The 13,752-nt window shown below is 44.6% G+C and overlaps 1 protein-coding gene across 2 annotated transcripts in view; it reads right to left on the reverse strand.

Annotated features, from left to right (window-relative positions):
* The window catches only part of LOC140426939 (pro-neuregulin-2, membrane-bound isoform-like), a 1,113,957-nt gene that overhangs the window by 10,897 nt on the left and 1,089,308 nt on the right, over positions 1-13,752 (reverse strand). Inside the window, exons 6-9 of one of the 2 annotated variants that reach the window (XM_072512245.1) lie at positions 6,622-6,645; positions 4,839-4,941; positions 4,487-4,610; positions 3,724-3,851 (exon numbers count right to left, since the gene is read on the reverse strand). In XM_072512245.1, the coding sequence (XP_072368346.1) occupies positions 3,724-3,851; positions 4,487-4,610; positions 4,839-4,941; positions 6,622-6,645 (379 nt within the window). The remainder of the gene's footprint in view (positions 1-3,723; positions 3,852-4,486; positions 4,611-4,838; positions 4,942-6,621; positions 6,646-13,752) is intronic. The other variant, XM_072512244.1, reaches the window with a different exon arrangement.

Consider the following 13,752-nt stretch of genomic DNA (forward strand, 5'->3'; position numbering starts at 1 on the left):
ATTTTCTGTTCTTCTTTCACATTTCCAGAATCCACTGTATGTTGTTTGTCTACTGGAATTTAATTTATTGTAGAGATTCTAAATTCTGGATTAGAGCCAAACTCTGCCAATGCATATCTAGTGTCAAGAGATCCACCAGTGTTAAGTGTGAATTGTCAGATATTGCTGCACCCATACCATTCAGGGTTCTGCAAGTTTGGGTCAACAAACCATTTTGATTAATGATAGGAGGCCCGTTTTTTAGCATAATTAATGAACCAACAAAATCACAGGAACGAGTGGATTTTGAAATATGCAGTTTTATTGATATTGGAAAAAATGGTGGTAATTACAATGCACCTGCATTTAATAGTCAAAAACAGCTAATGATCCATTTAGCCAGAATAATTGTCGAAGAGTTTTTTAATCTAGCTGTGGAGTACAATTTTGTTGACAATGGCTGAATAAAAAGTGGAAAATTTAACAATCATACCTTGCAAGTGCTCGTAATGGAAAATTACCAGATTTTAATCATCACTGTATTTAGATTTAAATGCAAAACACCATACATATAGAGGGATGGTATGGAAGATATATGGAAGGTATGGATAAAGTAGACGCAGAGCGGATGCTTCCTCTTGTGGGGCATTATAATAGAATTTACAGTGCAGAAGGAGGCCATTCGGCCCATCGAGTCTGCACTGGCTCTTAGAAAGAGCACCCTACCTAAGCCCACACCTCTACCCTATCCCCATTACCCAGTAACCCCACCCAACACTAAGGGCAATTTTGGACACTAAGGACAATTTAGCATGGCCAATCCACCTAACCCGCACATCTTTGGACTGTGGGAGGAAACCGGAGCACCCGGAGGAAACCCACGCACACACGGGGAGGATGTGCAGTCTCCACACAAACAGTGACCCAAGCCAGGAATCGAACCTGGGACCCTGGAGCTGTGAAGCAATTGTGCTAACCACCATGCTACCGTGCTGCCCTTCTAGAATGAGAGGACATAGTCTCAGGATAAGTGGTAGCAAATTTAAAACAGAGATGAGGAGAAACTACTTCTCCCAAAGGGTTGTGAATCTGTGGAATTCGCTACCCCAAAGTGCGTTGGATGCTGGGAAGTGAGTAAATTTAAGGAGGAGAACGGACAGGATGGTGGAGTTGAGGCTATGATGAGATCAGTCATGATTGTATGAACTTGGAGCAGGTTCGAGAGGCTAAATTGCCTACTCCAGATCCTAGTTCTTATGTTCTAAGAAAGAACTATTCGGTCTCATACCACCTTCCAGCTCTTGGTCAGTAGCCCTGTAGGGAACATCACCTAACGCACAAATCTAGTGTTCTTGATTAATAAAAGGATTCTGGATTAATAAGGGAATTAGGGATTATGGGGAGAAGGGAGGAGAATGTGGATGAGGAACATATCAGCCATGATTGAATGGTGGAGCAGACTCAATGGGCCGAATGGCTTAATTCTGCTCCTGTATCTTATAGCCTTATGGGCACTGCATTCAATGGATAACTGCACTAATGACATTAAACAGCTTTGAATATGAGAAAACTAGAGCTGGTTCACTTCAAGGGGAGATTTTGGAAGGCTCTGATTATGTAGATTGAATGTCCATGCATAATTAATGATATATGTCAAACTAATCATATATTAAATGTTTTGTTATCTGTGTTCATGTGTTCATCAGTAGCAATGTGTGCAGATATTTCCATCAGTGACATATTTGGAGTGACAGACAGTTGGCACTGACAGCAATGATTTTGCACCATCCAGTAGTTTTGAAAGTTAGTGAATATTATTTAAATTATTGTCTTTTGTGTGAAAGTGGCAGTTCCCACTCATTCATATTTTAGACCAGAAACGGAACTGGACTAGCCAAATAAAATAAATACTGTGGCTACAAGAACTGGTCAAAGGTTGGGAATCCTGTGGTGAGTAACTCACTTCCTGACTCCCCAAAGCCTGTCCACCATCTACAAGGTACAAGTAAGGAGTGTAATGGAATACTCTCCAATTGCCTGGATGAGTGAATTCCACCAACACCGCCCCGATCCTTCTACTCCGAATTCCCGCCGGCTGAGAGCAGGTGTGAACGGCGCCGGCGGGACTCGGGTTTTTTGACACGGCCATTCGGCCCATCCCGGGCTGAGAATCGCCGGAGGGGCCCAGTAGAGCGGTCCCCGGCCGGCGCCAATGATGCTAATTCTCCACTCTGTGGAGAATCGCGTCCCGGCGTCTGGGCAGCGTGGCGCGATTTGCGCCGGTTGCGGAGATTCACCGGCCCGGCCCTGGGCTGAGAGAATCCCACCCAGTGTTTTTCAAACTTTCTTTCACAGGAGCCACTTTTACAAACCAGCTGATCTTCGTGACCCACGCCGGCCAACCTTAACGACCCATGCTGGCCGACCTTTGCGACACACATTACGTGTGTTGACCATTAATGTGAAAGGGGTGCCTGCTTGGTCCTCACAATCTCATTTGAATCAAGTTCAAAGGAGGAGAGGGCAATGTGCATATCAGGTGCAGATGTCAGCCAGTTCCTTTGTCGTCTTCATCTTTAGAAAAATGGAAAGTCCAACCTCGCGCAGGTGGGTCATCGTGAAGGGCATTTGCAACAAAATTCTTGTTTTACTCAGCACTGGATACACCTGGGAGATGCTGAAATGAGCTTTAGCCGTGTTTTTAATGTGGTGTCACAGTTCAGGTACAGCAGTGTAGTCTTTTAATTTGGAGTCAGTTGTAAGTTAATAACTGACTCTTGGGTTTCAACCACAAAAGGAATTTTTCACCCATCACTTCTCTTTCAAAATCTGAAACTTCTCAATCGCCAGTACTTCCCTGCATATAGCACACATGGGCTTTGCATCGTTATTTGCACTGGCACAATTGACAAACCCATACCTCAAGAAATCATCTTTATACTGCTTTGTTCCCAAGTTAAGTTTCTTCTTTGTAGGCTATTAATCAATGGCCTGGTACTCTGTACAGGTTTGACTACTCTGTCCTGCCCTGGATTCTCTTGAGCAGTTCTCTCCAGCAGAGATCCTGTTGTGAGATCCTGTACAGTAGGTATACTGTCTATTTGAGTCTCTTACTTTTAAGAAAACCATCGATCTTCACAGTCCTCTTGCCAGCAGCTAGAAAATGGAAGCAGGTTTTCTCTGTGATTTGGCGCCAAAGGCACGCACATGGAGGGCGCTTTATGTCAACTTTATGTGCAGGGCACATGACCTGCTCTCTTTTGCTGCTTCTGGCCAGATTGCACACAGCCTCATTTATTTCCATTTAAAAGACAGCAGCAGCTGCCATTCTCAATTTAAAAGCTGTTAGCGGCAGTTTGGTGCTTCTCCCGTGATCGGGACCACCACGGGAATGGCACGACTGATCACTCCATGACCCCCCCCCCGACACCTGCCCCACGACCCACACTTTAGAACGACAAGAGTAGCAGAAACATAGGAACCCTACCACCTGGAAGTTCCCCTCCAAGGCACTCACCGTCCTGGCTTGGAAACATATCCCCATTCTTTCACTGTCACTGGGTCGAAATTCTGGAAATCACTCCCTAACAGCACTGTGGGTGTACCTACACCTCAGGGACTGCAGCGTTTCAAGAAAGCAGCTCACCACCATCTTCTCAAGGGCAACTAGGGATAGGCAATAAATGCTGGTCTAGCCAGCAATGCCCACACCCCTCCCATAAATGAATTAAAACAATACATTACCTATGGCTAGATGTGTGTGTAGCCGTGGAGGAGTGATGAGATGTGGACGATGGCTGGCTTGCAGAAAATGAAGTTTCCGTTTCATGTTGTCTCACATGTTCAGGGGCCGGAACATTTTTTGAAATGTACTGTACGCAGAGAAAAGAAATGGTAAATAACTTCAGAGTCAAGCTATAAGGGTCACGGCCATTATGAGTTAAATGTCATTCACTTTGAAAATTAATTAGTTTAGAAAACTATGGTAAATTATTCACACAGTAAATGAGTAGAAACAAATGATTGCAATTACTCAAAAGCACATTTTTAAAATAGGTTTTGAATGAGTTTATATATTTCAAATTTATTTAGCGGATTTCCAGGCAGCATTCCCATGCAGCTCAAATTATTCTCAAGCAGTCTAACAATTAGTAAAGGAGGTTCCCCAAACCAATATAATAGATTAGGGGTTAAAGAATCAACTGGACATAAAATGTTTTTTGGTTATCATCCAATCATAGAAATTACATCTCAGAAGAAAGACGCTTAGCCTTCTGCACCTGTGGCAGCTTGTGTGTAGTTCAAAACATTGTGGGTTTTTCATCACAAACTTGAATCCTGACACACTTTTCATAATTATTAGATACGCCTAAAGGACAATTCACAAAAATATCTTCGCTGTGATGGTGGTAATCTTAACCAAAACAAACACGATTATCACTAAATAATCTCTTCTGATAGTTTATTTCGTTGTCCTAAAATCAATTTATTAAATAGTAACACGTACATCAACCATCTGAATATCTTCTGGGAGAGGACCGGGATGATTGGGTCCATTGGCAAGGTTTCGGTTTTGATGGTCTACACAAAGATTTTGCCTCAAGTGGCTGTGCATTTTCTTTCTTTGTTTTCTAAAGAAATACAGTAACTAGAGTAAGTTCACGGCAGGGTATTGAAATAACTTCAACAAATTGCAAGAAACATATGAATGCATTAGACATCCCAGAAATGTAAATGTAAATATTAAATGTAAGTGAATTTAAAAAATCAAATTACCTTAAACAGCAACAGTCCATAAGCTACTTTAAATTCTGAAATGAAACGTTGTGTTATGGTAACAGGCAGGTTTAAAGACTTACTTTGTTTTACAATATGCCACCACACACACTATTCCAACAACAAGAAGGGCAACACAAATTCCGGTAATGGTCAAGACTCTCTTTTGATACAGTTCTTCAGCTTCTGGAAACAGAAACACAGTGAACAAAAAGGTTAAATGCTTCATTCAAATTTAAAACGCAAGCGTCACTTAAGTTACAAGTTACTCATAAAAAGTCTGCAGCATTTGTCACATCACTTCGATGCACAAAAATAAATGTAAACACAATAAGAGGCAGTGCGCAAAGTAGCAGTAAATTAACTGTACTACATACATAGCAAATAAAATTGCAATTACCGCCACCCCCACCAACACACCAATGACAGACTTCATAACAAAAATCATCTAAAAAGCTAAACTATTTTAAACTATGTATAAAATAACAATGACCGGGTATTAAGGTGAAGCACAGTTTATTCAATAGAAGGTAAATCTTCAGAAAGAGTTCAAGTTAAGGAGGAACAGTTATTCTGAATAATATTTTCACTTTTGTTTAAATGTTCTAATTTTGGTATTCATTTTCATCAGTTGCTGAAACATTATTTGCTGCAACCTAGCAATTATAGAGATTGAGAATCGACAGTAGTCAGACCAGTTGAACACTGTTCTCATGTGTGTCAATCACAGTAGTGAGAATATAAAGACATAAAAAGACAATGGAAAAATGGGAGACACAAAAGTTTTTTTAGTACAAATATCTTGTTGGGGAATGGGGTGAGGTGGGGGTGTGGGTTGCGGGTGGTGAAAGGGGGAAGTCAATGGCCTAGCATAGCATGCTTGTTACTGAAGAGGAGAATGGGAACATTGAGGGAAGAGGTAAAGCAGACTGTGAAGGGATGCCCCAGACTGAAGAAATGGGTGTCCTGACAAGACATGGGAGTTGGAATTTTTTTTGTGATCAATAATTAGAATGTCAGCAGCACTCATTTTGCTGAAGGAGAGAATAATGAACAGGTTCATGTGTTATTAATGCTTTGTTACTGCCCTTTTGCACTTTGTATTAAGGAACTGCTGTGTAATCATGCTTATCATGTGCATGACGAGGAAAACCTAAAGTACACAAGTGTGTCTCAAAATCTGAAATTAATTGCACAATCTTGCCCAGCATGAAAACAAACTTGTTGAAAGTTTACATTCAAATTTGATACAAGTTTATGAAACTGTTTAATTTGCTCTCAATAAATAAATTTAATTTGCTTTCGCTTGAATGTTTTTTTGTTTTTCTTAGTTTGGTCCATTTCTAATTTTTAAGCTGTGTGCCATAAAAATTATTTATATTAGCTGCAACTTCAGCAAAAACATTATGACCTGCAACCTTGCTTGATTTACTGTTGAATCAACTTTATTATAAACCAAGTTTGGAGTTCAAAGAATAAGGTCCCCTAATCTAAATACCAGCTTCACTTATTGAAAAGCTAACAGATGACACAAACTTACATACATCTGGAGCTAACATGAAATTTATAGGTCAAATATTTAAGCAGTGGTTTTATGCTGTCTATTTACAACAGTTATAAATCTGGAAGAGTTCTCCTGGGCCAGCTGCAGCTCATCTCTAGTCAAAAAGAGTGCTGCTTTAGAAAAAGCTGTGCTTATCTGTAGCTCAATGTCATCATTAGATACTGGACTCCTTTATTTTGGTTATGGATGGATTCGTACAACTAGACAGCTGCAGTCAGATCATCCCTTCAAAGCAAAAGAAGTTGCTAGAAATCCAAGGCAGCTTTTTACATTTGCAGATTAAAATGAATGGTTTTCCATACCCATAAATTCAAATCCAAGATGCTCTGCCAATGCAGAAAGTTGACAAAAAGAAAGAAAAAAGGAGAACAGTTTCAGAGAAGAATATTTAAAACATACCAAAAATTATACACGTTATGTGGTTAGCTTAAACTTTGGTATAGAAACATGGCAGGTGGAACATTAACATGTAACATAGTGCTCAGGGTCTTGGACAATGGGCACTACCATTACAGGCAAAAGTTTTACACATGCAAAACAAGACAGGAATGGGTGGCATACAATTAGTTACAAATAATTACTTCATTTTTTTTACCATTCTAAGGAACAATATTATGAAAATGATAGGTGATTATTTAGGAGTAAAAACAGTTATTATTTATGGCTTTATCAGGTTTGATAGAGAAGTGGCTGTGAAAATAATGCTTTCAATTGACTAATGTTATTTATTCTAACATTAAAATGGGTTGGAAAATCTTAATACCAGTTCGACCTAGATATATGTTGAATGTAGTTATAGAGCTCTTTCTTCATGAAAAAGAATCTTGATATGTTGTTATTGGCAATGAGAGTACCAAGGTATTCATGAATAACAACAGTAACAAAATGAAATATTTTTTTCATCTGTAGGATGGATGATTATAATTGAGATTTTTATTATTTCTTCTCATCAATTTCCTCCCCTCCCTTCCTCTCCTGAAGTCATTGCCATCTTAAGATAGAATCCAATGGATCTCATTTGCCCTCGAGATCCTTAACCAGATAAATGCCTTGGGACTTGAAAGTGATTATAGGCAGGCTATATGGGGACATCACTGAACCTGATCCTTTCCTTACCTAATGTTCATATGTTACAAGGCAGCAGCGAAGTACAGGAATCTGATCCAATTTTATCATCCTTATTCCAATGATAAGAGGTCAATTGCGACTTAGCATCCGGTTAAATGAGCACAGACTGAGGAATGTTCCTGCAAACTTGCTGACTTTCATGCTTCAGCTTCTTGTTGCCCAATTTATCCGAGCTATCCAATTAGGGAATGCAATGATGATTGTTCAAAGTTACATCATGATTTAGTGAAACATTTTCTCTGCACATCACTGTAAACTATTAGGCCGGTAAGTTATGATGCTGAAACCACAAGAGTAGTTAAACTGGACGTCGGAACAGTAGCTCCACTGGTAACTAAGAAACAAAATTTATGGGTATGGATTTCCATAAAGCTTTTCCCAATCATCAACTGTAACTTTGGCAGAAGAAGCATGGAAACTTTCGATGTTACATCATAACAGCGGGAGAAACCTGACAGAAATTCACATCCATACGTGTTTAACTCTATAGAATTACTATTCAAAATAATGGGTATCAGAGAATAAATTCAAGGCTGAGAGTTTCGGCTAAACTTGACACACTATTAGGTCTTTATTCCCACGTTCTTATAACGCATACTGAAGTGTCTGCAATTTTAAACATTGAATAATCTTAGAGCATCTGAATAACAGGATCATCCCACACCTTCTGATGCGGTTTTACAGGAGTAATAGTGATGCAGGGACATGCATTCACAGTCGATAGAAGATTATAGTATAAAGCAATGGCTGTAAATTAAATAGGGCAAGGAAGGTTAAAAAATTGAAATAAGCGAGAGGAATGCATAATGTTTAGTAGAGTTCTTTCTCCAAGTGCATCAAATGAAAGAATAATTTGAAAAATATCATTCTTGCACACCAGCTACTAAATTATCCCTAACTCTTCATTGTTAAAATATTCTAAAGTGTGTTGTTCAATGCATGAGCTACTAGTCAGTTGTAGCCAATTGGGAATCCAATTGTAGCTAATTGCATTTTTGATTAGTAAATTAAAAAAATGAGTAATAGATATTGTCATTCGGCATGTAATTCTCAAAACTCATAATCACACATCACGTGCTTGTGAATTTCAACCTGTATGTGCACTGGCTGGCAAAATAATAAGACAAAAAGCACAAGTATGTGAGTAAGTTTTGATTATCGTGTGTTCTTCTTGGTTACTAATTATTTGTTAAAATAGTGCATTATGTGAGCGAAAAGGCTATACTTCAGCACTATGGAAAATCCAGCACTATTGCATGGAGCGAGGAGTTAACATTATGGCACAGTGGTTAGCACTGCTGTCTCATAGCGCCGAGGTCCCAGGTTCGATTCTGGCTCTGGGTCACTGTCCATGTGGCGTTTGCACATTATCCCCGTGCTTGTGTGGGTTTCGCCCCCACAACCCAAAAGATGTACAGATTAGGTGGATTGGCCACGCTAAATTGCCCCTTAATTGGAAAAAATAAATTGGGTACTCAAAATATTTTTTTAAAAAGGGAAAAAAACATTACGGTCAACAGAGAACATTCTGATCAGTGCGACAGAGATCTTTCTGCTTTCTGGTCTCATTTAAATTAGACTGGTGAGCTGTGGGCATCAGAGCAGCTCCTACATATGGGAAGGACGGAGGGGGCAATTGGCAAGGCGCCAAGAAGAAAGTTGCCAATGGTCATTGGGACTGATGTGAATTCGGGAGGTACAGGCGTGTTCCTTCAGGCTCTAGGTTCAGCTAAGAAATACTTTTCAAGTAATTCTTTAAGGATTGCTAATTAGTCCACCTTGAACGCCAAAGCCATGGTGAGAACCATGCAATGTAGATTGGGTGCACACAATCCCGCTGTTAAAATTGTCCTTCAGTCTCGAATGAGGCTCGAAATTCAACCTCCTGACTCAGAGATGAGGTTGTTGCCAACTGAACAATGTGTCACACCCTTTTAAAAACATAAATGAAATAGGAAAAGTTTTGTAAGGGCCCCGAAGAATCCAGCACGAGTTTTAAGGATACAAAATAATAAAGTTTATTTACTATAACAACATATACATAGCAGTAGCAGTAACTTCCCTTGCTACCTTCTCCTTCCTCCTGGTTCCTGGACTGGCCAGCTTATTTATAGTAGGAGTTTCTCCGCCCCCCTCATTGGGGAAGTTCATACTCCCATAGGATTGTGGGATAATCATTAGTCCCCAGCCAATCGTCAGTAGGCAGGTTATAACATCCCTCCCCCCCAAAGTCCAAGGAATCCACCGTAGGCCCTGGCGAAGGGAGGCGTCGAACTCGTTTGGCCGCAGGCCGGACGCCATTTGCACGCGGCGCTGGATCAGGCGGCGTATAACGAGACGGAGACCGGCGCTTCCGTGATGAACGGCGCGGTTGTACATCCACGGCCTGTGGACCCGAGGATTCCCCCTCTGATTCATCCTGTGTCTCCATCTTGGAGTCAGAGTCTGCTGCCTCCGTCATGTCAGCGTCTCTGTCCCCATTCGGTCCCGTCATGACCTGCGCAGGTTTTGAGTGAGGCACCAGTGGAAGATTTGGAGGACTACCTTCCCTTGTTTCTGGTCTTTGCCGCTGTTGAACTGAGCTCCGGGGGCGGGGAATCTTTTGCGGGGATGATCTTCTGGACCGGACGTGGTCTACATGTTTTCGCTGGAGACGACCCTGGGCTTGCACTTGGTACGATATAGGGCCCGTTTGGCGAAAGATTACCCCAGGAACCCATTGGGCACCACCAGCAAAATTCCGCACGAATACTGGGTCACCGGGCGCAAACTGCCGAATCGGACGATGCCGAGACAATCCCGGTCCCTGCCGTTCTTGTGTGCGGCGTACTTTTGCGCCAATGTCCGGGAAGACCATACTAAGGCGGGTGCGAAGTCTCCGGCCCATTAGGAGTTCTGCGGGAGCTACCCCAGTCACTGTATGGGGGGTGGTCCTGTACGTAAACAAAAACCGAGCCAGTCTCGTGTCCATTGATCCGGAAGACTGCTTCTTTAGGCCTCTTTTGAATGTTTGCACTGCACGCTCTGCCAACCCATTTGAAGCCGGGTGGTAAGGGGCAGTGCGGATATGGCGGATGCCGTTCATCTTTGTAAACCTAGCAAACTCCTCACTCGTGAATGGAGTGCCATTATACGTGACCAGCACCTCGGGGAGGCCATGCATGCTAAATGATAAACGCATTTTTTCAATTGTTGCGCAGGATGTTGTCCCCTGCATCTTATGCACCTCCAGCCATTTGGACTGGGCGTCAATTAGTAGAAGGAACATGGATCCCTGAAAAGGGCCTGCGAAATCTGCATGTAAGCGTGCCCAAGGCCGCCCTGGCCATTCCCAGTGATGTAGGGGCGCGGCCGGCGGAAGCTTCTGATGCTCCTGGCAAATGGAGCAGTTTTGGGCCACCTTCTCAATGCCGGTGTCGAGGCCTGGCCACCAGACATAACTCCGGGCCAACATTTTCATCTTGGTCACGCCCGGATGCCCATTGTGCAAGTCTGATAATATCAGCTCCTGGCCTTTTTCCGGGACAACCACACGCGTCCCCCACAAGAGGATGCCGTCTTCCACGCTGAACTCTGACAGCTTGGAGGAAAATGCCCGTAACTCGCCTGGGAGCTGTCTATGCTGCCCACCATACAGGACTATGTGCCGAACCTTTGACAGGACTGGCTCCGTCTGGGTCCACTCACGGATCTGTGATGCCGTGACAGGCAAGGTGTCCATAAAATTTAGGGTTGCGACCACCTCACCGGTCGTGGGGGTCGACATGGGGCCGGTCGATAAAGGCAATCGGCTCAGTGCGTCGGCATTTGCTATCTGCGTACCTGGTTTGTGCTCCAGAGAATACTCATATGCAGCAAGCAACAAAGCCCAGCGCTGGATCCGTGCAGGAGCAATGGGCGGTATCGGCTTATCCTCTCTGAAGAGTCCCAGCAGGGGCTTATGATCAGTCACGATAGTGAAATGGCGGCCGTACACATACTGGTGGAAGCGTTTCACCGCGAAAACCACTGCCAGGCCCTCCTTCTCGATCTGCGCGTACTTCTTCTCCGCTGCAGTCAATGTGCGGGAGGCGAAAGCTATCGGTCGCTCGGCCCCGTTCTCCATCTTGTGGGACAGGACAGCCCCAATACCATACGGGGATGCATCACATGTGACGAGCAAAGGCTTTCCCGGATCATAGTGGGTTAGTAACCCAGACGACGACAATTGTTGCTTTACCCGCCGGAAAGCGGTTTCTTGCGGCTGACCCCAAACCCAGGTGTGATTTTTCTTTAGCAGCAGGTGTAAGGGGGCCAGCGTAGTTGCCAGATTGGGGAGGAACTTCCCGTAATAGTTTACGAGACCGAGAAAAGAACGAAGATGCGAAGTGTCAGTCGGGGTGGGGGCATGTTGAATTGCACGCACCTTCTCTGCGACGGGGTGCAGACCCTCGCGGTCCACCCGATAACCTAGGTAGACTACTTCTTTTGCCTGAAATACGCACTGTGTGACGTAAACGGACTCCAGCCTCCGAAAGGCGTTTAAGGACAGCCTCCAGATTTTCCAAATGCTCTTGCTCCGACGTCCCTGTAATCAACACGTCATCTAGGTAGACAGCCACACGTGGTAAACCTCTCAAAATGCCCTCCATAACACGTTGAAAAATTGCGCAGGCAGAGGATACTCCAAAGGGCAACCGTGTATATTCATACAGGCCCCGGTGTGTGTTAATTGTTACATATGGTCGGGAGGCAGGGTCCAGCTCCAACTGCAGGTAGGCGTGACTCATATCTAATTTTGTGAATGAGAGTCCGCCTGCAAGTTTCGCGTAGAGATCCTCTATGCGAGGCATTGGGTATCGGTCGAGTCGGGAAACTGTATTCACTGTAAGTTTATAGTCGCCACACAAGCGAACTGTGGCATCTGGCTTCATTACTGGCACAATTGGTGCTGCCCAGTCAGCAAAACGGACAGCCCTGATAATACCCAAACTCTCCAAACGAGTGAGCTCCCCTTCTACCTTCTCGAGCAAAGCGTAAGGCACTGGGCGCGCCCGGAAATAGCGCGGTGTGGCTCCTGGTTCAACTTGGATACGGGCTACGGCCCCTTTTATTTTCCCCAGACCAGGCTGGAATACTTCTGGGTATCGTCCTAGCACCTCAGTCAACCCTCCAGAAACTGTTTGGAGGATGTGCTGCCATTGCAACCGCAAATGGCGCAACCAGTCCCGGCCCAACAGGCTGGGCCCATGGCCACGCACTACGATAAGTGGGAAACGCCCATCCTGGCGTCCATAGACAACAGGGGTCATTGTAGTTCCTGCAATGTCCAGTGGTTCCCCCGTGTAGGTGGCCAACCTGGCCTGTGAGTCAGTTAGTGTAAGGGTCTGTATACCCTGCTTGATGCGGTCGAATGTCCTCTGGGCGATCACGGAGACCGCTGCGCCAGTATCCAACTCCATCTCCAGCGGGTGGCCATTGACCCGTACTGTCACCTTAATGGGGGCCACACGGGGAGCTGCCACACAATGCAGCTGCAGGCAGTCGTCCTCCGTCTCCACGTCCTCAGGAGTGGTCGCCGCAGGTTCATCCACATGGAAGGTACGGCCTCTGGGCTGGTCCCAGTTACGGCCCCTGGGCTGGTCCCAGTTTCGGTCGGAACGACGGCGCCTCTGGCGTCCCCAGGACCGCCTTCCGCGACGGGGTCGGCGCCTACAAGTCTGACACGGACATGGCTCCTCATCCATTGGCTCTGGAGAAGGCTCCCTTCGGGGAGGAATGTCCGATGGCCACTGGCGTCGGTCTGGTCGTTGCCTCGCCCAAGGTACCGCAGGAGTGCGGGGGGACGTTTTTGGGCGGAAAGGGTTTCGCCCCAAGGCATGCACTTCCATTCCCTGTAGCTCCTGTACTCCTCACTCTGCGCTCTCTCGGGACAAGACTATTTGTATTGCCTGTTGAAAAGTCAATGTTGGCTCCGCTAACAACTTTCTCTGGGTGGCCGCATTGTTAATACCGCAAACCAAACGGTCGCGTAACATTTCTGACAAGGTCTCACCATAGTCACAGTATTCCGCAATCCCGCGTAGCCTGGATAAAAAATCGGCAAGGGATTCTCCAGGGGTCCTCTCAGCGGTATTAAACCGGTAACGCTGGACTATCGTGGACGGGGTTGGGTTAAAGTGTTGCCCCACTATATTCACAAGTTCGTCAAACGTTTTGGTGTCCGGCGCAGCTGGGTACGTAAGGCTCCTAATCACCCCAAACGTATGCGGTCCGCAGGCGGTGAGCAATATGACCACCTGGCGCTCGTTTTCAGTGATATTGTT

Source organism: Scyliorhinus torazame, chromosome 7, assembly GCF_047496885.1.
Source record: "Scyliorhinus torazame isolate Kashiwa2021f chromosome 7, sScyTor2.1, whole genome shotgun sequence".
In the NCBI taxonomy this organism is placed as follows: domain Eukaryota; kingdom Metazoa; phylum Chordata; class Chondrichthyes; order Carcharhiniformes; family Scyliorhinidae; genus Scyliorhinus; species Scyliorhinus torazame.